Source organism: Molothrus aeneus, chromosome 5 (assembly GCF_037042795.1).
Source record: "Molothrus aeneus isolate 106 chromosome 5, BPBGC_Maene_1.0, whole genome shotgun sequence".
Taxonomy (NCBI): Eukaryota; Metazoa; Chordata; class Aves; order Passeriformes; family Icteridae; genus Molothrus; species Molothrus aeneus.
The window spans coordinates 55,312,260-55,338,416 of record NC_089650.1 but is presented as its reverse complement, the minus strand read 5'-3'; the positions used below and the strand labels follow the sequence as shown (position 1 = coordinate 55,338,416).

At 38.7% G+C, this 26,157-nt stretch overlaps 1 protein-coding gene across 4 annotated transcripts in view; it reads left to right on the top strand.

Moving 5' to 3' along the window:
* The window catches only part of KIF21A (kinesin family member 21A), an 86,711-nt gene that overhangs the window by 21,115 nt on the left and 39,439 nt on the right, over window positions 1-26,157 (top strand). For all 4 annotated transcript variants that reach the window (XM_066550795.1, XM_066550797.1, XM_066550796.1 and 1 more), the window contains exons 2-11: window positions 8,477-8,699; window positions 9,985-10,167; window positions 13,038-13,187; window positions 13,844-13,978; window positions 17,092-17,259; window positions 18,668-18,783; window positions 22,773-22,968; window positions 23,753-23,942; window positions 24,548-24,611; window positions 25,308-25,511. In XM_066550795.1, the coding sequence (XP_066406892.1) occupies window positions 8,477-8,699; window positions 9,985-10,167; window positions 13,038-13,187; window positions 13,844-13,978; window positions 17,092-17,259; window positions 18,668-18,783; window positions 22,773-22,968; window positions 23,753-23,942; window positions 24,548-24,611; window positions 25,308-25,511 (1,629 nt within the window). The remainder of the gene's footprint in view (window positions 1-8,476; window positions 8,700-9,984; window positions 10,168-13,037; window positions 13,188-13,843; window positions 13,979-17,091; window positions 17,260-18,667; window positions 18,784-22,772; window positions 22,969-23,752; window positions 23,943-24,547; window positions 24,612-25,307; window positions 25,512-26,157) is intronic.

Genomic DNA, 26,157 nt, shown 5'->3' with positions numbered 1-26,157 from the left:
TGACCCCTGATTGCTGTGACCGAGGTCTCTATTCTGTCACTTCATTGTATGATATGATACAGGTGTGTCTGCATTCCTGTGTGGTACAAAATTAATTTGGAGTTTTACTTTTAGGAAGGTATAACTCCTTCTTTCATTTCTTGCTCATAAACCACACATACTTCAAGTCTTAGCTCATAAGTTATACTTTGCTGCATTTGCTTAGCTCTCATTTTATCTAAGATATTGTGTTATTTTTCTTCTAACTTTTTGAGACAGGTGACACATATAACAATAGATGTTAAGAAAACCAAGGCAAGTAGCACAACAGAACAATTGAAAAAAACTGTTTGCCTTTGGAAAAGGCACTTCTGTTTGGCTTTACTCAAACTGCACTTGGATCTGGAGGTGTGCCAGTCCTGTGCTTGGCAGGCATGTGGAAGCTTATGGTAGTGCAGCTTTTCCATCAGAGATGACCTTGTCTTGGACTAGAAATAACCCAGGCCAGTGCAAACCCTGCAATACAGTTCTCCCTTCTCTCTCTCTTAAAAGCCAAATTTTTCTCAAACGTTGTGGATTTCTTTGCTCACTAGAGAGTAAATTAGTTCACAGTAAAACCGCATGAAGAAGGTTTGTGTGAATGCGTGCATTCATGTTATCAAGAAAGATGCTGGAGGTCTTCTAGGTCTTCTGGAGGATCTGCTAGCCCTGCTGTGGGGGTGGTGTGAGGAAAGAAGCATGCAGAGCAGTAGGAATTATGTGAGAGCAAGCCTGGGTGTTTCCCTTCTGCATTTTCTTTTTCTGGCAAAAGTGTGGGGCTGTGCCTGCCAGTCTGGGGATGCCATCTGTGTTGCACAGCCTGCGCGGCTGTTACAGAATTGCACAAGAATTAATCTGAAATCACACTGCTGAGCTGTGTCCTGGCCATGGTGGCTGCCTGGAGATACAGCTGTGTGGCTCTTCAGGAACCAAGGCAAGCAGCAGCCTGTGGAACTGCCTCAGCCTGGCACTGCCAATGTCATCTCTTGCATGAACAGCTAATGGCTATGGGAGCTGACCTGACCCAAGCTACTGAAAAGGGTAATTGTTTCATGAAATTAAATTTGTGTGTAAAAATAAAAAAAAATTATTGAAGAGGTAGAGTTTGAGCGTATGAGAGAAGTGGACAAATCTAATTATTGCAGTGGTATATTTCCTCAATTTAATTTTGTTCTGGTTTTCCATGTGTTGCTTTCTCATTAAATGCAAACTGGAAGTGACAGTTTGCAGCACTGGAACAAAATATTTTCTGCAGATGTTTTTGAATAGAAATTTTTTGCTTGCATTACAGTAAGTTAGCTGTTGAAAATGTTATACCTTAGAGCCCATTTGGTAATTTAGTGGCTGAGTGTTTTAAGTTAAGGCTTAACGGTCATATTTAATGGCTACACATTTTGAAGGGATGTTAATACCTTTTTATCAGTATCTTAATAGGACTTTGGAGTAAATTCTGGACCCGTGTAGATCCTGCATCAGCTTTTGTCACTGTCCTTACTGCATTTTTTTAAAGTATCCTTAACTGTTCCAGGAGGTTTTATTTCTGGTATTGACAATTGTACAGTTGCCATTGTACCAAAATGCCTTTAGACACCAAGAAGTTTTCAGGTACATCAAGTAGGTAAGTGTTAGTGCATGTGTAAAACATCTGCCTCCCTTGTGCTTGCCAGGAGGTGTTTAGGCTGAGAACACCTGGGCTCTGGGCACACAACTGCTGGCAGCCCTGGGCTCAGTTGGGGCCGTGGCAGCTTTAGAGGAGCAGTGATGGGAGCAGTGCCCCAATGTTAGGTGAGAGTGATGGAGCTGCAATCACAACGAGGCAGTGCTGCTTGCCCTGGCTGGTGACTGCTGTGTGCCTGGGCCCCTGGCACAGGGGGAACCAGCTTCCTGGGGTGAGAGATGGCCCATGGCAGGGGGAAGGACTTGGCCATGTGGAGGGTGGCTGAGCCGCTGAGCCGTGTCTCATGTGGTCACTGTAATCTGCAATTGCGTGTCCATTTTCCCATCTTGACACCAGTACATGTAATACCAGTGATTGATAGCATTACTAGGGGGTTATACCATTAGTGATGCCACTATTCAGAAACTCTATGTAGGTGACAGTTGCTGGTACAAGCCTAAAGATTTGTTCCTGCATCCTTTTTGCTGTGTTAACAGGAGATAAACCTGGAGTTTCTCATATGCCAGATCTTTTTGTATCCTTAAAGCTTGTTGAGAGATGCAGTTGAGATGAGTGCATTCAGACATTATAGTTGTGGTCTCATTTGAAAGTGTTGCAAATCGCAGAGCAAGATTCCAGTGTGTACAAGCAAAAATACTGAAAAGTTTATGCAAGCCTAAATATCACCTGTCTTAGAGATTGAAACCTGCTTAGCTTTCTTTACTCCCTGCTTGCTCTGAAGGGAATTTAATGGGAGTGATTTGATGAATGTAAATTTAAGGGAGTAGTAAGGTGAGGGAATTCTGTTGCTGAAGTAAGAGTTGGAAGCTGTTTTCTTCTGGGTTTGGGCAGTTTTTGTCTGTTTCCCAGTTCATATTGCCTGCTATGCTTATACTAAGTACTTCATTAGCTGTTTCTGGATTTATTGTTTCATATACCCACATGTGAAACTTAATTGTGGAAAATTGAATAGGCTTAGTGTAGTAAGACAAGTATTGGACAACCTTGGGTTTGCAGGTTAACTTGTTTCCTGCTCAGCCTAGCACGTGGTTTGAATTTATGCTTTTCTGAGCAAGGTGAAAACAGCCCTTGCCCCACAGAGCCTTTTTAATGAAAAAGAGCTTTACATGGGGCTTCAGAATAATCTTTTCATTCCAACACACAGCTTCTGGACAGTCATTGCAGTCTGAAAGATTAACCTATGATTATTTTTTTCTGCTTTGCTTTCTGTAAAACAGGAATAATTTGATTCTTTTCCCTTTTTAGATTAGTCATAGAAGTTCTTGTGTGCTTACTGCTATTAGAGGTGCTGAGAAGGCATATGGTAAACATTATGATTATTATGCTTTGTTAGAGCTTACAGTTCTTCTCACGGAGATGCAAATTGAAAAAATCTCTGGTCTTGTTTAGTATATGAAATAAGATTAAGGGGTGACGTGTTCATAGATGGTTAGATATTGCTTGGGTAAAATTACATGATGGAGAGGTTTTTAAGTAAACAGGCAGAGAGGTAAAAGTGTTTAGTAGTGAAAAGGGATGTGTGTGTATGCATATATATATCCTTATATATGCATGTAGTTATTTATGTAAATAATATGTATTTATATTTAGATCACTGGGACAATTTTTCATTCCTAGAAGTAAATTTAGGATGCTTTTCAAAGAGATATTATGATATTATCTAATTTAAACAGGAATCAATTCTGTAAAGTCTGATGTCTTGCATAACACAGGTCTGATGATGGCTGTAGTCCCTGAACTGTATTATCTGAGCCTGTTGTAGCTGACAAGACTTTTAGCAGAGACATTGTGCCTCAGCTCTACTGAGGGATTAGTTCCAGTACAATACAGTGCATTACTGTGCAACTGCTGGCTGGTTTAGCGCTCCCTAATTTGACAACTTGTCCCAGTGTGCTGAGGCAGGAGAGATTTAGGGGATTAAGTTTCATGTGTGTGGCCTGAAGGTGCTGCAAAGTACACGTAAACAAGAATTGGGTGTGTTCATGCTTTGGAAAGGAGCAGAGGGAAGGATGGAAAGCAAAATGTTGTTTGGGAAGTTGCCACATCTAAGGAGATGTGATTGGAAATAGGTAGAAAACGCCCGATTGTCTGCAATTAAGAGAGTAGCCTGAAAAACAGGTGGGGTAGGGCCATATAGAGGACAAAATGGGTGAAGTCAAATTGGTCCTTGAGAAAAATCTCAGTGGCAGACTGCCAGACCACAGGCTGGGCAAGGAGAGATGACCAGAATGAACTCTTTCACATTTTTAAAGTGTGGGCGCTGCCTGCTCTGCTGACAGAAGTGACCACATTAAGATATGAGAGTGGAAAATGTTTGACTGTAAGCAGAAAGGAAAAAATCACTTTCCGAATTCATGTGTGGGATGGAGAAGGAGGAGATGTTCCTATAGGCAGTGCTGGAACTGAATCTGACTTGCATGAGGACTTCTGTTTGCTGGACCACACATTCAGTGTAAATAGTAAGACAGTCTTGAGGTTTGGGTGATGCACTCACATTGTTTGTAAGTGGTCAGAAATCAGGTTGCAGGGGAGGAATCTCTTGCTTACTCATTGAGAACATCACATTAGATTCATGGCAAACTGTTCTGGTTTGAAAGCAAAACCAGTGGGAGACTCCAAGTCAGAAATACAGTTTATTAGGAAAAGGGAAAAAAACCAAATACATGCAATAATACAAAAGACAAACCACTGGCAGAGTCAGAATACAGCCTGACACCCTGCTAGTTAGGGTGGTGGCAGCAGTCCAGGTGAAATGCTCTTGTTGAAGTGGTGATCCTGTGGAAACGATCTGGTAGCTCTTGTCCTCTGGAAACCAGTGGGTAAGTGGAACCATTCCTCTGAGAAGCCAGTGGAAAGGCTGCTTGTTGTGTCCCAAATCCCAGATTATATCCAGGTGGGGATGCTTAGCTCCTCCCCCCTGGGTGGAGCATCTCACAATGGGCTGATAGAATTCTGAGTCATGCAGTGGGTCCATTAAACAGAAATGGCTCCCAGAGGGAGTTATCCCTGAGTCATGTGGAAAAGGCATCCATGGGCCCATTAACAGGAGATAAGGAAAAAACAATGCTCCTCCTGGTTTCATCAGCTCTTGAGGATGGGAATAGAATACAGCTTTTTTTGTAGGACACCTACACAGGTGTCCAAGGACCTAGGACACAAACTTAGCAAGAGAGCTGTATAGATTTCAGAGCATGAAGTATCCCTTGAGGAAGACCTCAGGATGGGTGATGAAGGTTTCTTGTCTGCACATCTCTCTTGGGGGGAGATGTCATTCAAACCTGATGCAGTCATGATCTGTCTCTGCTACCTCTCAACTCCATAGCAGAGTGGGACATTGTGTAAGAGCAGTGACAGAATGAGAAGGGAGTCTGTCTTTGGTGTGAAGCTTCCCTGCTGTGGGCGAGTCTTGCTTTGTTTTTCCTTTGTGCTGCCTAAGTGCTGGTGAAATGCTGCTTGTCTCCTAGCACTGCCTTCAGATTTAGTGGCAATTTAGGGAGGAAGGACACCATCATCACTGCTGGATCTCTGAGTGTTGTGTTCCAACCAGGGGAAGTGGCTGAGCTGGTAAGAAGCTGCTAGCAGTGCCACAGATGCCCCTCAGCCCAGCTGTGGGCTGGTTGTGCTGGGCTGATGTGTGCAGTTTGCTGTTGAGCAGCAGAGCTCTGGGAGGAGCTGCCCGGCTGCAGGCAGGACCTGGCCCTGGCCAGGAGGATTCTCATGGGAAGTCTCTGCTGGGCGACAGTGAAACTGCTCGCCTTACAGTCCTGTCATCACTGGAATAAATATCATGCAAATCATTGATATTTTAGGCATGCTGTTCCTTTTCATGGTCAGTCAGCCTTTGCTTAGTTGTAGAAAGGAGAAATTTATTCGGCACCTGTCATAATTGCATCAGTTTGTCAGTGTAGAAAATTAATTTTCTTTCAAGTGTAGAATAAAAACATGAAGAAAAAACTTCTTAAAAAAAAACTTGTTGACTTCATTCTGCAAGTTGTTGCTAAAAGCCACTTTGGAACTGGGGACAAGGTGTGTTTTTGGGATGCACTAAAGCTTGCTCGATGTTGAAAATGTTTCCCATCTAGATTTCTAGAAGAGATCTTCCCAGGATTTTTTGCTCTGGAAGGTAATGAGAGATGCCTCTGGACCTTTATGAGGCCTCAGAGTTCATTCTTGTAAGGACAATTAATGGCCTCTGTGCTAGTGCACTGGATTAGTGAAAGAATAAGAGTGCTTAGTCTGAAAAAGGAGCTTGCCCTCTGACTGACTTCACAGCAGTAGAAGAAGGCAGCAGAATAACCTACTGAGTAGGCATTTTCAAACTATTGTTTTAGACGGCAAGCTGCAGTGTTTTATTTGCTTGACCTTCCAGTTGTGTAAAATGCTTTTAGAAAAGGCATATGAATAATTTTTCTTTGAAGACTTTCTCTACTTAGAAATAAAAGCTATTTTATTACCAAAATTTCCTTAATTTAGAAGGAAGTAAATGTATTACAAGCTTCTGTACTTATTTATGAGATTCTGTGTTCAGTCAACACAGGTACAAGTGGATCAAGTTGGTTCTAATTGAAGGAGCTATGTAAATCCTGTATTACTTTTAGCATTCTTATTTCATTTAAAGAAAAAAACTAACTCCTTATGATGTTGTTAGAGAGAAAATTTGACCTATATTATATACTTTGTGTCCTTAAATGCAAGTACTAGTTGTAGAATATTTATGCCTGTTTTGCACATCATATAATCTTTTTTAATGATGTTTTTCAAAGGTTTATTTAATTTTTCACTTTACATGAGAGCGTAACCTGACAAGGGTGGTACCTCCTGATCATTAATGAAGTTTCTATACTGGAATTAATGTGCACAAACCTTGAAGATAAATTAAGGTTAATCTCCAGTGTCACATGTGGGATATAATGAAACCCTCAGAATGAAAAATCTGAAAAATGCTCTTGACGGCAGTGTACATCCCTCAATGAAAAATTCAGAATCTGCAGTAAAGAGTAGATACATCATGCTCTGTGAGATTAAAAAAAAATCTTTTTTTCAAGCAGGATGTTTCTAATTTCATCTAACATGTACATAATTAGTCTGCAGCAATCCACTCATTTGTTTTGGAGACAAGCTCTCTCTGTATCAGCAGGTGCTGGCACAGGAGTAGATCAGCAGGTAGCTTTGGGCCCTTATGCTCCCATTAGAACTTGGAACAAGTTTTGTGTGTTTGGAGTTGAGCATTTTGGCTTTGTTTCCTTTGAAGGGGGTGTAAATTGTGCACACCAAAACTGCTCTGTGATCCAAACCAACATGGGATACCTAAAAATGTTGGGGAATTTGCTTCAAGGCAGCACAGCTACTCTAAATAGAGAACTAATGTCCCTTAAAACATGGAATATGAGATGAATATGTGCCTTTAAGTATACTCTCTGCATGCAGATCTTTGAGATCTTCTGTGTAAGTGAAAGTAGCCACTCTGAAGCTTTATATAATTGGAAGATGAGTATAAAACATTCCATGTTTCTGTTTGTATGTAGCTGTACTGCATCTTTTTATCGCTCTCATTAGCCTTCTTTGTCGCATCTTTTTAGCTGCATGCTGCACATGTTTTGGTGTGGATTTTGTGTGTTTGGGTTTGGTTTGTGTTGGGTTTTTTTGGTGCTGCTTTGGGAACTTGGAAATATCTTTTTATAAAGGTAGCTTTGTAAGCAAATTAGTTACTTGCAGCTAAGAACAGTGTGCTAAGTGAGCCAGACTTTTTCTTCTCAATAGTTAATCATTAAGCCCATGGAATCACAAGCTTCTGCAGTCATTATTAGTTGTAAGGCCAGTGCATTAATTCAGTTTTGATGAGGCTGAAAGTGTTAAGAATGCAGAGGAATCAATAAAATGATAGAATATAAGAAGTTCAAGCTATATTCCACAAGTTGTTTTGTAAAATAAGAAACTGAAAAAACTGAAATAAAAGCTGAAATTTGCCTTAGAGAGGAATAATGAGGAACGAGACACTCTTACCTTTAGAACTTGTTAAATGTTGTTCTTTTTCTGTTGTCTGAAGGTATACTTCACTGAAACCAAGCATTTCAGAGAAGTGTTCTGGCTGTACAAGTTCCTTTTCTGACAAAAGGAAAGAAGCAATGTAGCCATTTCCTTGCTGTGAGAGCTCACAGCAAGGAGGCTTTCATTTAAGATGATATCACAGAATATTCTGAATTGGTAGGGACCCATAAGGATCTTCAAGTCCAACTCTTGAGTGGATGGCCCATATAGAAACTGAAGCCACAATTTTGGCATCACTAGCACCAGGCTCTAAGCAACTGAGCTAGGTGTTGGTGGGTCCTTGCTCCCAAATTGCTATTTAAGCTACCCTGTATTCCTTTTCCACATTTAACTTGTTTGTGAAAAAGTCAAATGACTGTTTTTACAATGAAAGCATGCAGAAGTTTGATAAAACTGGAAAGCTTGATTTCCAAGTCTGAAACAACATAGAAAAGTGACTCTTCAGTAATGCATAATAAACATACAGAAACATTTGGGGTTCTAGGCAGGTCATCAGCTTGAAGTAGGTGAACCTTCAGAAAAGATGGTGTCATTTGCATGAGCAGTTTATGGCTGGGGTTCTGATACAGTCAGTACTGTGGCTCAGACAACCAAAATCCTTCTGGCTTGGTGAAGAAAAATTCACCCTTCTCAGTCATTAAGGAATTCTCAGATCCCTTCTTTTTATTCTGTATTCCTCCTCTTTTTGATTATGAAAATTTCTAATAGTTCTTTTTATCTCTTCCAAAACAGAATTAGACCACAGTTAGCCAAAGAGAAGATTGAAGGATGCCATATCTGTACATCTGTCACACCTGGTGAACCTCAAGTGTTCTTGGGAAAAGATAAGGCCTTCACTTTTGATTATGTCTTTAACATTGACTCACAGCAAGAAGAGATCTATGTACAGTGCATAGAAAAGCTGATTGAAGGTTGCTTTGAAGGCTATAATGCCACTGTCTTTGCTTATGGCCAGGTAAACTTCACAATGTTATTTTAAAGCATTTATTTTGGAATAAACAATTTTTTGAAACTGATTATTCTCTTAAATTAGTGCATTTCTGCATGCATTAATCTGGTTTTAGCACCTTGGGTTTATTTTCAATGAGTTACCCACTGGGAGAGTGTTGAGTTTATATAAATTCTGTTCAGACTGGCAGTTGAAACACAGAATATATATAGGCCACAGATCTGAATTTAATAGTAATACTGAAAATAGGATCAGTCCATATAATTCCTGAATTCACCTCAATGCAGCATTACAAATTATTGACCTACTGACTTGCACTATAGAGATGGGTTGTACTGAGATTCTTCTCTGAGCAACTTTTCAACCCACTGCATTTTTAGAGACTTTTGGGAATAGGAGCTTTTTAAAAATAGATCCTGGAGAACTTCAGGCCACATTGTTTGCTTGTGGGCAAATTGTAGAGATCAGATTCCAAAGTCAGAGAACTTTTCATCAAGAACACACCCTCTTAGTACACTGGGCACAAAGCTGAGCACAATGCAGACAGTGTGTTACTGTCTTCCAAATATTCCTTTACAAGTTGATTGCATAAAATGTAGTCTTGAATGCTGAATTTCTCCTGTTAGGTGTTGCATCTCAAGTTAGCCGGGTGAAGTCTATTCCTAGTCAAACAAAGCAGTTTGCAGATCCAGTTTAGCAGATTATGTTCAGCTGTGTGATCCTATCTTTGTCTTAGACTTGACCCACTAATTAAGAAAACACTACACTACCTTGACTTCTATTGGACTTCACATTTAATTAAATTATCTTCCTAGTGAAGACAGAGCTTGTATTCTTTAGTATAAAGTGAGAACAATGGGAATATAATACCTGAGATATTCAGACATCTTAATTAAGGGAGTCATTTGATCTCTTTCAGTAAAGAATTGCAAATGCTGCTTTTACCTTCAAAATACATGTTTCAGTTAACAGCCTTGGTTGGAAACATTAACTCATCTTTTGACCTACAGGAGACAGCTCAGGGCTGATGTGAGCTGGGTAGGCAGAGTTTCTAGGGGAAGGGTTATGAAAGATTGAACTGCCCTCTGCCTGCTTGTATGTGATCTCTGGATAAACAGTAGAGTTTGTCCAATTCTTCTGTTTATCCATTTTTCAAAGTGACCTGTTGTGTGTGTTAATATTATAAAGATGGCAGGTTGAACACTAGTGAACAGTAGTGTTCAGAAACTGTACTTCTGTGATCATTTCGTACTATTAACATGTTCTAGTGACTACTTCTTTTTCAAATTAGACAGGTGCTGGCAAAACATACACCATGGGCACTGGATTTGATGTCAACATAACAGAAGAGGAGCAAGGCATTATATCACGTGCTGTTAAACACCTTTTCAGATGTATTGAAGAAAAAAAACAAGGTGCTATTAAGCAAGGACTTCCACCTCCAGATTTTAAAGTGAATGCACAGTTCTTAGAGGTAAATATGATCCACATTTGTGGATGTAACTTTATGTGGATTTTCTGGTAGATTTTTTTTTTTTTTTTAAGAAAACCAATTAAATATTTTTTCTAGTTGCTTCCTTTAAATTTTCTTATATCCCAGGATGTTTTGAATTAATATACAAGGTTTCAAAAGGAAAATTGATGGGATTTGCTTCAACTCTTCAATTTATGAAAAAGTCTTTTTTTATCTTATCTCACTCCAATTATTTTACTGCTTCCCTTCATAGTGTTATTTTGAAGCAGAAATATTTGTTTGTCATCATTTATCCCTTTCTGATTGTAGGTCCTCTTGGTAATTCTTGACAAAACTTTAAAACAAGGAACTAGAAAGGCCCCTCTAATTGTATGGCTTCGAGTAGTAACCATGCTTTGCCTGCTTTTGTCACTTTGCCATAGATTTCTTTAGCTTTCAAAATCTGCTCCGAAGACTTTCTTTCACCAAAGAAGAAACCTAGCATGGAAATACTTCTTTCTGCAATTCCCACTGGTTTAGGATTGGTTTCAGTGTCATGGTTCCCTTCTTTCTTAGACCCAGAGTAAAAAAAAAAACCCTGATCAGTACTGTGGCAGAACTGCTCCCCTTGTACTTTCTTGTAGACACAGTTACTGGTAAGGGGCCATAACATCTGTGATCTTTGTGACCTGCAGCAGCTGTTGCTTTATGCCTTGTAGGGTTCATACTGTGCCTCCTGGCTGTGGAAGTGCTCTTTAAATGGATTGATTTGGGTGTAACGTATTTACATTTACTACCAACCTGAAAAATCTGATACTTCAGGCACACAGAGAGGCAGAATGTATTTTAGGAAGAGCAGGTGTAAATTTGTTTTGCTTACTTCAGTGTGTACAACTTTATCTACTTGGGGGTAGAAACCCCCACTTCAATATTACCCATGAGAAAAGCTATTAGTTTACTTCAGCAGCAATAAAACCAAGTCATTAGTTGGTCATTAAAAAACTAGTCATTAACAAGCTGGCATTAGTTTTGTATCAGTCTAGGTTTGTTGTTGCTACCCTTATGCAGAACCTTTTGTTGCTCTGGCTAATATTTGCCCAGAGAGAGTTGGCTTGAGCATGTGCTGTGGGAATGCTCCACTCTGTGCACCAGGGAGCTGCAGCTTTGCTTAGGCAGCTGCAACATGAGTAGCATAAGGAGCAGTAACCAGTGTGGTTTCTGAATTTATTGTGTTTTTTGACAAAACATTACAAATATGATTGAGTCCCAAAACACAGGGCAGTGATTAAATATTACGGTGAGAATGGTATGAAGAATTGCAGCCATTGCAGTGTATTTCAGCTGAAATGTACATACTGAAACATGTCTTGTTTATCTATTTAGAGAAAGGTTAAACGATATATATAATAATTTCTCCCTTAAAAAAAAGTCATTTTAGTTGGTAGTTTTTTTTCTTTCACTAAAACTTTCCAGAAGGAACTTTTTCTGCTTAGTTTGATATTATACACTATTCTTGTGTCAAAAAGTATCCTCTTCCTCCCATCCTGTCTACCATTAGAGCTGGGTTGCATAAACAATAATTTAGTCGTTGAGCAAGTTGAAACAAGATGGTATTTTTGGAATAACTTTGAAGTCTTACAGCTGGATAACTGTTGGGAACAGTGACTTCTGTTTGCTACTTTCTTGCCTTTCTTTAGTTGGCTGCAGTCTGCCTCCTTTAACTCCTTGCTTTCCTGCTTTTTCAAAAGACAAGCATATGCAGTCCCATCCAATTACAGGTGCATTATCAGGATCTGCTCCAAATTATGGCATCAGTTTGTTTGAATTTATGAAGGTAAAACTTTAGTAAGAAGATTGCTACATAGACTATCTATGCCTAATAATTAAATATAATTCCTTTTTTACTATGTAAAGGATTAAAAGCATCACATTCACAGATGCTGAGTTTTTTCTTCTCAGGGATGACTTTTTGCTTTTGAGAGGAGAAAGTCACTTACTTTCAGTACTATGACAAAGTACCTTGTGTGAATACAGATCTGTTGTAGTGGTTCTTTGACTGTTGCCTAGGGATTTTGATCAGGAATTGAATTAGTCCTGGCTGAGCTTTGCTGACATGAATTAGTATAACTAAATTAGAGACACTTGATATGTTCCAGGGTACACAGGCAGAGACTTCAGCCATGCAATTCAGTGGGATAGTGTTTTTTTCTGGGTGGGTTGTCTGGATTTTTTTTCCCCTGATATCTTCAATCTAAACACTGCATAAAGTTGAGGATATTCTTATGGAGTACAAAAGCCCTGCTCAAGCAGCCATGCCATAGTATTTTTGGGCTGATGCTTGGTGTCTTTAAGAAGCAGCTTGCACAAAAACTATTATTATATGTCAAATTCCTTCCTGCCCAGGAAGATTTATCTAAATGAGAGCCATAGAAATATGAAGGTGTGAGAGAGGAGATGAGGAAAGGTGCAATGGCAGGGAGAGCAAGTGGAGTGAGTTGGAAGTGTTTGGGGCAGGGTGCAGCCAGCTGAATCCACAAAATAAAAGCCCAGGGTTAAATCTGAAGACAGCAGGTGCCTGCCACAGACACCACTCGTGTTTTGCTGGCACCAAATTCCTCCTCTTCCCTAGTCCCACCAAAGAATTTTATCTCAGATCTGGCAGTGTGTAGGAATTTACGTGTCTTTGGGTGGCATAATAGAAAGTTGTGCAGGTCACCTAATTTGCAGCTGCTCTGTTACCTATTGTCCTTGTAAGTTTGGATGTTTCACATCTTTTGGGAGCTGAGACATTTGGATTTTTACAACTTTTGGTACGTGCCATGCACAGATTTGTTAGTCATTGGAGGAATTTCTGAAAATGATATATTTTTTTGCCTTTTTCTTCTCCTCAGCTTTACAATGAAGAAATTCTTGATCTGTTTGATACCACACGTGATATTGATGCGAAGAATAAAAAATCAAATATTAAAATACATGAAGATTCAGCGGGAGGAATTTATACAGTGGGCGTTACAACCCGAACTGTGAATGGAGAATCTGAGGTGATAACTGGAAATAAATGACACTGTAACATGCCAAGTAGATTCTAAAAATGTCTGTATGCTTTGATGACTGTTTAAAAATAGAGGTCATGCTAGTTTATATCTGTCTCCTGGGCAATTAAAGTGTAAAAGCTAGCTAAAATTTTTATTTTCTTAATTCTTTTTAGACTTAAATCTGATATATTTGACACTAAGTGCATATGCCTTTCATTTAAAGCTAGGAACAGGTTTTTGTTCATAATATAGTTCTGCTGGGAGAATTTTGACATTATATTTAAATCTGATCTCCTGAATCTTATGTATGTTATTTTTTTATTTGAGAGGAAAGCATTGCATTTGGCTGATGTGAAATAAACACTATTCACGTATACTGCAAATCTGAATACAAATATTATTGTACTTTTTTTTGTACAGGTGATTGAAGATAGGTATGTTACTACTAGGGTACAGTAAAGAGGGGAATACAAAGATTTAAGTATTTTACAGAAATCACAAAAAATACTTTTAGTTTGCTTATTAAGGATCTTTGTCCTTGTGTTTTGGTTTTTTTTTTTGCGTATAGGAACTGAATGCATAGCAAAGAGAGAAATTTTAGCCATAGAACATTTTTCCTTTAACCAGCAAAGGATGCAATGTGCTTGTTGCCTGTTTTCTAGATGATGCAGTGCTTGAAGCTGGGAGCTTTGTCTCGAACCACTGCCAGCACTCAGATGAACGTTCAGAGCTCACGGTCACACGCTATCTTCACCATACACTTGTGTCAGACCAGGGTCTGCCCCGCATTTAACGCCGTACGTACTTTTGCTGTTGGTAAACTTCTCTTTAGTAGTCATTTTTTCAAAATGGGGATAGTTTTGGCAGCCACTGCTATTTGAATTGGACTTAGTAAGGATGCTGTAGTCATCATAATGCTTGATGAATTTGCTAAGCATTATAATAATTTGATTTAATCTGTGCATATGTAACCATCCTCTAGCCAGAGGCAACCATAAATTGCAGACTCTTACAGGAACCTACCTATTCTCCCATAGTGTTTTCTTCAGTATTTTGTTGTGACATACACAAGTGAGAAAGTTAAAATATAATTTGTCTTTAATTGGGAAAGCACGTTTAAGTGTCTTAGAAGTTAGTGGGTTTAAACTTGCAGTCAGCTAACTGAAACTGCTTGGATATTTCAGATTAATTGTTGATATCCAGTAAGGTGCAAGTAGAAAAGCATTAAATTCTGAGGCTCAGTTATATATATTTTAAGTAGCTATATATTTGGGGTGCAGGTATTGTGTTAACTCTGTGCACCTGAATTCAAACTATGAATGAACATGGAGCTGTTATGTAGAATATTCTGCTTGTGACTGTTCAGCTATTAGTTGCCGTTGGGTGTATGTTGTAAAGGGGGGAGCTCTGAAGAAATCCACAATACTGAAAACTACAGTACCTTCAGGGGGACTTGAATAATTCTAAAGGTCTTTTGCATATAATTTTTAAATATTACATACTATCTGGCTAGCATCTGACTCATAATTATCACATTTTTAAGCATGTTGAACAGTGAATTGGATTTGCAGTGCTTTTTGGGAGGGTTGCTTTTATTTTTTAATACTACAAATAATCATTTACAGGCAAGATGAGGGTTCCTTCCTGATCCTTTGTGGTATGTAGACTTGCTTTATACACCTGCTAAAAACACTTCTTTCTGCTTTTCATGCTGAAACTGTGGATTTGGTGGTGTGGTCAGCTGTCTTCACTTGGGAGGGATTGGCATCACACTCCAAGCCCACACAGGGCACTTCAGTCACTGTGTGGTGACACTGTCTGCTTGGAAAGTTTTGTTGCAAACTGTCTACTGGAGACTGAGAAGTCCTCTGGGGGCCTGTTTCCTGCAGGCTGTTGGCACAGCAGTCCCCCAGTGCTGGTGCACTTGCAGCCTTCCCTGCCAGCTGAGCTGCCCCAGGGGACTGTTGCCTGGCTCTGCCTGTGTTTTTACAGAGGCTTGTGTTAGAGGAAGAGGTGGCCTTCTTCTGCCTTATGTCAAACTGTTTTGTTTCAGCTTTTCTTGGGAGATACGCACAAGATAATCTGACTGTGGAACTGGCCATTTCTAAATCCTTAATTTTTTAAGACAACACCCTCTTCTTTCCCTGTATTGTTTAGGAGAGTAGAGGATAGGCCTGACACTGTCCTTTGAACGCTCCTGGAATCTAAATTAATACAAGCTATTATTGGGTGGCCAGGAGAGATGTAGCTCAAGTTTCTGCAGACAACAGTTTTGGGAGACCTTTGTTACTAGGGCAACGCGGTTTCTCCTTCTCGGGTGACAGCCGTGGCCGTGCCCCCTCTGTGCGGTGGCCCGTGCCCAGGGCTGGCAGGCAGCCAGGGCTGCAGTGCTCAGACAGGCTCCTGGGGCTCTCTGCACACCAGCCATGCTTCTGGGAAGTTTCTGGATGTGCATTTCACTTGCTAAATGAGGGAGAGTGAAAGGATGCATTAATCATGGCTCTGAGGGCTGGGAATAAGAGTGTGGCCCCCAGAGTGTAAACATCAAAAAAACAGAAATAATGATTGCTGGTCTTGTGGAGGTGGCACAGTTCCCATTCTCTTCTGTTACTGCTGCAAAAGGATGCATGAAGTATTTAACTACCATCAGAAGGGTTTGGTCTGCAGAGACCTGCATTACCCTTTGCAGTAGGGAAGGGAGCTGCAGGCTGGCTGGCCAAGGACATAAAGGTCACCACAGAATACCTGAGGGTCTGTGTTTGGCTTTTTCATTAGACTTGGGTTTGTTTGTTTTTGTTTTTTAAGGCTTTTCTGAGTTTTCTATGCTTAATGTGATTAGAAATTCCTAATAAAGCTTGTCGTTTGGGCTGTGAGAGTTTGTTATGAATCCAGTATATACTCAATACATGCTTATTATCTGACACCATGCCAAGTTAGTAGAAATTACCCTGCAATGGGTGTCTTACCAGTAAGGTCAAGAAGTGAGTGATTTAGGTTCTTTTCTAATTGAGTTACTTTCCTGACAATAAGTCTAACTACACTCAAAGTAAAATAGAAGTCTACAGTGAATGGTAGAATGAAACTAATTGACAGAAAAAAGTTTGGGATTGTCTAATGAAAAAGGATAATTTTCCTGCTGTGCTTTGGGATGTGAAGTTGAAAGAGGCTGAGGCTGTGGTACCTGCCCCAGGGCAGTGTGTTCCTGGGCAGACTCCCTGCACTGACAGAGGCTTGCAGCAAGTGCCAGTCATACCTGGGGGAGCAAGGTGGAAGGGAGAAAGGAGCCTCTTCATTTTCCCTTGTTCCCTCTACTGTTCTTATTTGCTGGGGAAGTCAGAAGTGCTAGTGGAATACGGACTGCTAGGAGAAATGGTTTCCAACAATAGTTCCTAATGTAAGTTGAAGAATCATCCCACAGGGAGCCTGGTGATGGGGTTTAGAGAGGTATAAAATCAAAATATCTTTCAGCTATTTGGCAGGTTTATAAACTAGCTGGTTCTGGTGATTTTGTGGGATAATAATGTAATTAATTTTTTTTTTTTTAAATCAGTTTCCTTTGACGACTGATTCAAGAGTGCATTTTAGGAGAGATACAAATGTGTTGCTGACCTTGCTGGAGACTTGTATATTTTAATAGGTGTTTCCCCTCATTTCTTCATCAAGAAGCAATGGTAGCTTGTACTTACAGTAATTTGTAATCACATGCATCTAGAGCTAGGTTTTCAAGAATGATGTGTTAGTACATACGATAAAAATGGAGATAGTATGTTTCAAAATACAGTTGTTATAAAACAAAGAGTAAGGAGATGGTCATAGTAAAGAGGTAGTATTGTAAATAATTGTTGATTGAACTTTGCAAATGTTAATGTGAAAGACCTCACCAAGCCTTGTGGGTTCTTCTTTGCTTCAGGATAATGCCACTGATAACAGGATAATATCTGAGTCTTCTGAGATGAACGAATATGAAACTCTTACTGCCAAGTTTCACTTTGTTGATCTGGCGGGATCTGAAAGGTTAAAGCGAACAGGAGCTACAGGAGAAAGGGCCAAGGAAGGCATTTCCATCAACTGTGGACTAGTAAGACTATACAAATATACAACATAATGTAAAACAAACCCAGGCAGGACACTTAGAAATGCTTATAGCTTAATTTTTTTTGTCTGTGTACTGGTTATTTTTAATTAACTGTATTAAATGAAGTAATTTTTAAATTAACTGTATTTAATGTTTTTGTTAATGCTGAACTGCACTGAAAAGTAGAGCTGGTGATTATCAGTGGAGATTGTAGTTTCATGTCTTTGTTTTGTGCACCATGGCTATGTGAAGACTCTTTTAAAGTCTTTTAACTGTTTTAAAAAAGACACAAAAATACATGTCTGTTCTATATGTGAAAATGTATCTCGTTTTTTCTGGGCTATTGTGCAGTACCAGTTTTCTGGGATATTGTTCGATTAGAATTTTCTTAGTGATTCTCTTGCCATCATGACATTGGTTATTTTCTGTAGTTTTTCTGGTTATATTATATGGAAGAGAAAGAATATTCAGTTCAATTTCTTCATTGACATAAGCACAAAGCCAGCAGGATTTGGGTGATCTAGATGACATAGTTGTGTCCTAACAAAGAACACATAAAGTGCGTGAAGGTGAAAATCAGTGTGATGTAACTAATAGAAGATCACAAAACTTTTATTTACAGTGAGGTCCAGCCCTCAGTTTTGTGGAAAAGATTGAAAGTGCTTTAAATTCTTCAAAGGGTGTGTGCAGTTCTTCATCTTCTGGTGGCAGCTGCAGCATTTCCAAAGCAAGACCTTGCAGTACAGGGCGCCACCTAAAGCAAAATCCTTCAGTTTGACTGAAGTGTGTGTGGTTCCACATAAAAATGATTTCACAGCCAAATGTTTGATTGTTTATAAACAAGCATTAGATCCTTTTAGTAATGGAACAGGATAGCTATGGACTACAAGCCTTCAATTTCAAGTCTTAAATGCTGAAATCATTATCAGACTTTTTTGCTTTATAACTGTAGAAGAACTAAATTCTGATGTTTTTTCCTTCATATAAATACCCCATATTTTATTCTAAATGCAGCATAAAGCAGATTGATAAAATTAATTTTAAAGAAATTATAGCTACTGTTAGAGGTAGAGATCAACTTTAATTGTCATCCGAAGCAAATATTTTTTAGATTAAGTAGTACCAACTTGAGTTTGTGACTGACAGGAGATACTAATAGTGCATGTGAAAATGAATTGTGCTAAGCACTTTGGCACTTCCAGGTGCCAGACTGTAAGTCATCCAATGCACTGTTGATAACACAAGAATTTCTAAATGTAAAATACAGAAATCTTCAGAAATATTTTTATGCTACCTGTCATGAGTATATTAATTTTCTCACAATATGCTGACTCCAATTTATAGTGTTTTAATATAAAACTACACAGGAGCTGATTCTGACTTGTGTGTTATGTGATTTGGTGTTTTATAGCTTGCACTTGGCAATGTAATTAGTGCACTGGGAGATAAAAGCAAGAAGGCAACTCATGTACCATACAGAGATTCAAAGCTTACAAGGCTGCTTCAAGACTCTCTTGGGGGAAACAGGTATGAAAATTGGAACATTTTATGTATTTCATTGTGAATGAGCATGAATGAGAACATAATCTGCAGAAAGTAAAATGAATATTAAATGGCAATAAAAGTCTTGTTCAAGGAAGATTCTGGAGATAAATTCTCGTGCAAATAATGCTGTCAATGGAAGAGAAAGATTTTAACAAGGATTTTTGTGTTATTCTTTCCAGTGCTATTGTTATTTTACTTGACATGAAGCTTCAGGTTACTTAGAAGTTACCATTTTCAGGCAAATTCTTCCCATGAAAATATCTGTAGATTGTAGATAATACAAATGGTAGATGTAGATTTTGTTTACAGCATATTTTAAAGCTGTGATGAGTTTCTCCCTTAGAGGTTGTTTTTTTTTTTTTTTTGTTGTCCTTGCTTTATTCTTTAAATGTCAGTGAATTGTTTGCTCTGACTGCCATGCACAGGAGCTTGGAGTCAGTTTACCACCCACAGTCACTTCCATCTTTTTAGAGATTATGTATCTCAGCCTATGATGCACCTGTTCAATTACCTGATGCTGGATTGCAGCCTAATAAAAACAAAGTAGTCTTTCACCAGGGTTTGTATGAATCCATTTGTATACATTCTGAGCATACAGTGAAGGGAAGCTTTGACCTCTGAAGGCTTTATATAAGCAAATATTAACAAATTTATTAAAATAAGTCAGATTTTGTTTTTGTAATGCTAACATGTACAAATATAAGAGGGACCAAAGCTGAGTATATTTTAGTAAGGTAATATTCTTGGTTTTTTATGTGATTCAATACACCTGGCTCCTGTGTCTGGGAGGGTAGGAAGTTTTTACCCAAAGGAGTAGGGAGAAGGGGAGGAAAATTCTCAAACTGTTGTGATGCTCTTCAGAGAGTTATAGCTTTAGTAACAAGCTGAAGCACTGCAGTGTGAGAGAAAGAGCTGAAACAACAAGTAAAATAAGGGCTAGAAACTTTCAAAAGTGCAAAAGGGAGGAAGAAACTCCAGAAATACAAACAAATCAGCAGAAATCCAACAGCATAGTTCTGCTAAGCTCTCTGTAAATAAATGCAAAAAGCACTTAATTAAATTTTTTATTAAATACACCAGCTCCTGAGCATGTTTTTTTCAAACTCTTCTAAAATCGGCCTTTTGTAGAAATACTATTTTGACTCTGAAATATTTTCGCGTCCAACAGCTCCACGGCTCCCCCCCGTGTTCTTCAGGAGCAGTCCCGGAGTTTATTAAGCGTGCGATGGGGTGGCTGCCGAGCCCCGCACGGACACTCCCTCCCTGCCCCGGGAGACAATCACAAGGGAGAAAAGTCAGGGTTTGACATAAGGACACTTTGTTAGCTAAAGCAAAGTCGCATATGCACGCAAAGCAAAGGAAATCATTCACTCCCCATGGGCTGGCAGGTGTTCAGCCATTCCCAGGAAAGCAGGTCTCCCTCATGCCTTACAGTGACTTGGGAAGACAAATGCTGTCACTCTGGATATCCCCCCTTTTGTCTCATTACCCCAGCTTCATGTGCTGAGCACGATTCCATGTGGGATGGAATATCCCTTGGGTCAGGTGGGCTCAGCTGTCCTGGCTGTGTCCCCTGCCAGCCCCTTGTGCACCCACTGGTGGGGCAGCCTGAGGAGCAGAAAAGGCCCTGACTCTGTGAAAGCCCTGCTCAGCAGCAGCTCAAACATATCTGCATCATGGACCCATAGCAGGTGTTTCCAGCACAAATCCAAACCAACTGCTGTGAAGAAAATGAACTCTATCCCAGCCAAAACCAGCACAAATGTGCAGATGGCAAATGCTGCCCCAGAATGTTTGTAATAGTACTTGTATGTATTCCTTCTGTCTTTTTTCTGATTGATGAGACTTGTGTGGATGCCTTCCTTCCCCCCAGTTTTTTGTAAGTGACATATATGCAGAGACATCTCAAATCAGCATGTTGCTGTTAAGGAAGATTTTTTTCACATATATATATATTTATATATAAAATCCTCACATTTTTAATGGTTTCTTGTCTGGGCTTTGGCAATCAAAATACTTTGGAAAGCTAAATTTTAACAAATATTGCAGTTTTTTTCTTCTGGACAATCAGATTTAGATTTCTTTATGCCTTTTCTGTAGCCCTCCAACTTCCACTCTAGGTATAACCATCCACATTATTGTTTCTCTCTTAACAAATACTTACAGAAATTTACTAGTAAGGATTTGGATTAGGTTGTAGTAAATCCTGAGTTAACAGTGATGAAAACATTGTATCACTGTACTATTCTGACAATAATCCTTATTTTAAGTATAATGCTGTAACAGTTCTGAAGCAGCACTTAAATATTAATGTTTCTTGAATTATTAAAATAAAAATATGGAGCATTGGTGTTATAAAGGGGATGTTAAAATGTATAATATGAAAAATTAAAACCTTCCTAACTTCAGGAGCAGGGGGAGCAATTTAAAGAATGGTGACATAAAGGAGGTAGAACAGCGTCAAAAAACCCTGGTCCATTTTACAATTCAGATAGAAAACTGGAGTTCAAGTTGAGCACAAGGCAGAACCAGTCTTCTGAGATTTAGAAAAGTAAGCACATTCTCAATGTCAGGATTAAAAAATTTGTTCCCAATCTTGCATGGCCTTATCTTGAGGACTAAAAGAGTTTGGAGAACTGGCACAAAGATACAGGTGAGGACTGAGGAAGAGTTTCTGAAAGTGAATATTTTTTGGTAGACCCAGGCTAGTTACTCTTTCTAGCTTAGCTTCCCAGTGTGTATGGTGAATATGATTGTTTGCCTCACAGAGTTGTTGCAGGGATTCATTTGTTTGTTTTAGTCTGAAATTATAGAAAGTGAAGATCAGAATCCAGCCTGCCTGATGCAGATAACGCTCCTTTGCCCCAGAGACAGTTCACTCTTCCTAACTTAACTATCCAAGTTGTGACATACAATGGAGAAGCAAATTCCTTTAAAACTTGCAGGAGTGTACTCAATCCATCAAATGCAGGTGTTTTGCCCTTTTTGTTGAGAATTTAGGCAATGTATGCAACTTCAGAGTGATCTGCAGCTGGAATTCTGGTTCAGACCTTCTAGGCTGCTCTTACCTGACATGAAATGAGTGTGCTCGAGGAACTGAGGAAGGAATCTGTTGAATGATGGTTGGACTGAAAATGGTTTTGGTTTTTTTTCTGCATTTGTCCTGCTGATTCCTGCTGGTCTATCTGCTTTATCTTTCATTGGGAGCACGGAATGTGTTCTCATCCTGCAACAATATCCCCTGATGGGGTGGCTAGGGGATGTTGTAGGAAGCTGAAAGAAGCATGGTTGTTCATAGCCCTCTTGGGCCCAGAGCTCTGGTCCTGCTGCTTTTTGTTGCAGAAAGTTGCTCTAGGCAGTAGTGTTATGAAATGTATACAAATACAGTTATAGACACAGAGTGCTAAGGGTAAGCCCTAGTTTTGGGCTTCTGTTGGAGAACAGGAGGTAATTTGCAGTGGAGAACTCGGCCAGTTTGGAATAGATAGAGAACAGGCGCATTAGACATGTCTGGACAGGTAAGATGAGCATTTGGGCATCTTTCAGATGAAGTAGCTAAGCAACTCAGGGATCAGTCCTGACAGCTGCATGATCCAAATCACTGTTGAGGAATTTAGGTTGACTATAAATTCCTTAATCTAAGTTTATGTATGATTAGGCAAACTGATTGTAATTTGAGAAACATTTCTGGAAACGCTCATTAATTGCTTTTACAATTTCATGTGTGGAACAAGTAATGATCTAGGATCTCCTACCCTAGGGAGATAAAAGACATAGCACCTGTAGCACCGGCTGACCTTTGTGGTTCATGGTTTGGAGTGAGCTAGAAATATTTTCACAAAAAATATAAAGTCAAGTAAAATACTATGAAGCTGCTACTCTTGTTTCACCTTGTGCCTGAGGACCTGTTAGCTGCTCTCTGCTCTTTTTCCCCTTGGTGTCTGATGCTGACCTGTGTTTCTGGCTTGCAGTCAAACGCTCATGATAGCGTGTGTGAGCCCTTCAGATCGAGACTTCATGGAAACTTTGAACACATTGAAGTACGCCAACCGGGCACGGAACATCAAGAACAAGGTGATGGTTAATCAGGACAGGGCCAGCCAACAAATAAATGCTTTGCGCAGTGAGATTGCACGGCTACAGATGGAGCTCATGGAATACAAAACTGTAAGTCTGTCCTCTTAGGATTTCTTCTGCTTTAAAATGCTTATAATTCCACAGTTGTTTTTTTTCCCCTGTTGACTATTTCCACTTCATATGCTAAAAACTTTGGAAAAGCAGCCCTGACATAAACAACACTTAATTCCAGTGATTACCAGATATTTTTAGAAAATGTAGATCGTATCCCCAAAAAAAGAGATGTCAGCAAATGTCAGTGATAATTACTGATGATGCATGCTGTTTGCTTTTTGAAAGGCAATGAGAGAGTCACTTCCAAATCAAAAATGACCAAATCACAACTTAGATTGATGCATAAGTGAATGTGTACAGTTACTGTGTATTGCTTTTGGAAACTTCCTAGATGGCTAAAACAGTTCGTTTTAAAAATCTAGTCTCACGTATATAAGACAAATACTCATGCCTGTTTCTTCCTGAATTTTATTCAGTGTTTTGAGCAATAAAGGTCATAACCAAACAGGATCACCTTTTGCTCTTCTTGAGCTACTGTTCTGATTTGATAAAGAGTTATCTTCTCATTTTTTAACCTCCTCAAGAACTTGTATTTCAGACTAAAGGGAATTACATGAAACCCAGATGCTAAGGTGTTGGCCCAGACATCAGTCTTTTGAAAACTATTCCTTTATCATTTTTTTAAACTCTTTGAGGGATTGTCTTGTGCTACGAATGTCTGCTTGGAATTCTAAGTTATGTGTGGATTGCATTTACTAACTTAGAATTTTAAGTGTAGGTCAGCCTTGACTAATAATAAAATATTTTTACTTTCTTGAAGGGTAAAAGGATTATAGATGAAGAAGGCGTTGAAAGCATCAATGACATGTTCCATGAGAATGCAATGCTGCAAACAGAAAACAACAACCTGCGTGTTAGAATTAAAGCAATGCAAGAGACTATTGATGCTCTTAGAGCCAGAATAACACAGCTTATGAGTGATCAGGCCAACCAAGTGCTAGCCAGGACAGGTATGCTGTGAATGTGCAGAAACTGCTTCATAAATTCATGAACTTTCATTGTATTTCCTTGCTTCATTGATCCCTTGAAATAAAATGATGCCTTTATATTAGCAATGTAGGACCTGCTTTGGCAGGGATAGGCCCCCATATGATTATTTCTTCTGTTTCTGGAGTCTTTTTTTAATAATAGGAATAGTTTGGTACTCTGATTTGACCATCCATTTAGAAATGTGAACAAGAGGAAACATGAAATAATGTTTTTGAATAGGAATTATTTGTATGCTTAGCCCCTGTGGTGGTTTAACAACCAGACCAAGTTAATTTGACTCCAAATTAAACTCCGGATAAGTAATTTTGATTTAAGCATTGTTAAAATGCACTAATATGGAAAACAAGTTACGTATGATGATCACATGAGAGAGGAACAAAAAATGTAACTCAATTTAAGAAGAAAAGCTATTTTACAAATAAGTTAAGATTTACATGTGTAGCCCATGTAACTGTTTCCCTTTGCTGGTACCTTGTGCCTAGTAGCTATATTCAGATATTTATACTGTTACCACCCTTTCTCAATGTTTCCCTTCCCTCATTCCCCTTTTCCCTCTCTTTCAAAGGGGAAGGAAATGAAGAAATTAGCAACATGATTCATAACTATATCAAGGAAATTGAAGATCTCAGGTATTTGCATTATATGTGTTCAGAAAATTTTTATTGAAAAAATAATAGAAGTGTTAGCAATACTTCAGCTGTTTTCCTATGTGGGGATTACTTTAGGAGAGTGGTCTTTAGGAGAGCTTCTAAGATCATCTGGTGTTGCTCTTGGTCACAAAAATGTAAAATGTTAGAGATCAAACTGACAATAGAAATGAGAGTAGAATGTTGCCTAAATTATGGTGATAACTTAATATTTTTGCACCAAGGACAGTAAAACTTAGAATGATTCTTTTATACCTTTATAACCTCATATAAAAATGACAGCACTGAGAAATTACTTGTTTAAAATTTTTTTTTTTAAGAAGTACTTCCTTTTAAAATTCAAAAACTCTTAAATATGTTAGATGCTTTTATTTATCTATGTCTTAGATATGTACCATGCAAAAAATTATTGGGCCTATTCTCAGTTTACATTTAGAGCTTTTGTGTAGTTTTCATATACTATCTATATTCATAAAGCATGTGTGTGTATATATATATATATGGAAATTAAAGGAATTTACTACATTGTATTTTTTAGACTTCACCTTGTTTTCTAGTTTCTTTTTAGACAGAATGAAGTGCATTGAAGTTACAGAGGCAAAAGAGTGTGCACCTCATGTACTGGAAATAGTTGTAATTAATGGTCCACAATTCTTCCTTGTTTTGTTTCTTATTAAGAGCAAAATTATTAGAAAGTGAAGCAGTGAATGAAAATCTTCGGCGCAGCTTGTCAAGAGCCTCATCGAGAGCCACGTACTTTGGTGGACCATCAGCATTTTCTGCTTCTATGCTTTCCTCAGAGAAAGAGACAATGGAAATTCTAGATATAGCCAAGAAAGATCTAGAAAAGCTGAAAAAAAAAGAAAGGAAAAAGAAAAAGAGGTGGTGTATGAATTATGATGCTATTTGTTTTCTCTTTCTTAGTAAAAAGGCCTATTTTTTTAATTACTGAGACTTAAAAAGGCTTTTTGTGTGGGTTTGGACCCTAAACTGCTATTCCTTCAAACCCTTTTACATGCTGACATGACAGTTTTTTCTTTTGCATCTTTTCTTCCAGTGAAGTGTGCAGTACCTGTAGATTGAGTGTCTCCTTTGTAATGAACTTTTCTATGTAATTATGCACAATGATAAAAGCACAGGTGCTCTCTCTAAATTTTGATGTTTTTAAAAATTTCTTTTAAAATGCACCTGAAATTTAAGAGAAGTTTAAAAAACTTATACATTTCTTATGTAAAAACTGAAACAGCTTTCTGAAGAAGAGATATTCTGAATAGCTGGGGATTCTTTGGTAGCTGTTAAAATGGCTTCTTTTGCTTTATCTTTTGCTTCTATGAATGTTTTTTAATTTGAGGTTTCCTAACTCTCTGCAACATCCTGCTTTGCTGGTTTTTTTTGCAGTCCAACTTCTCATCTACTAAAATCCTCATAGAAATTGACAGATAGCAGTTAGCACAGCAAGGCGTTGTGTACTCAGAGACTTTGCATCCATTAGAAATCTCTCAGTTTTAGTTGAAATTTTCCATGCTTC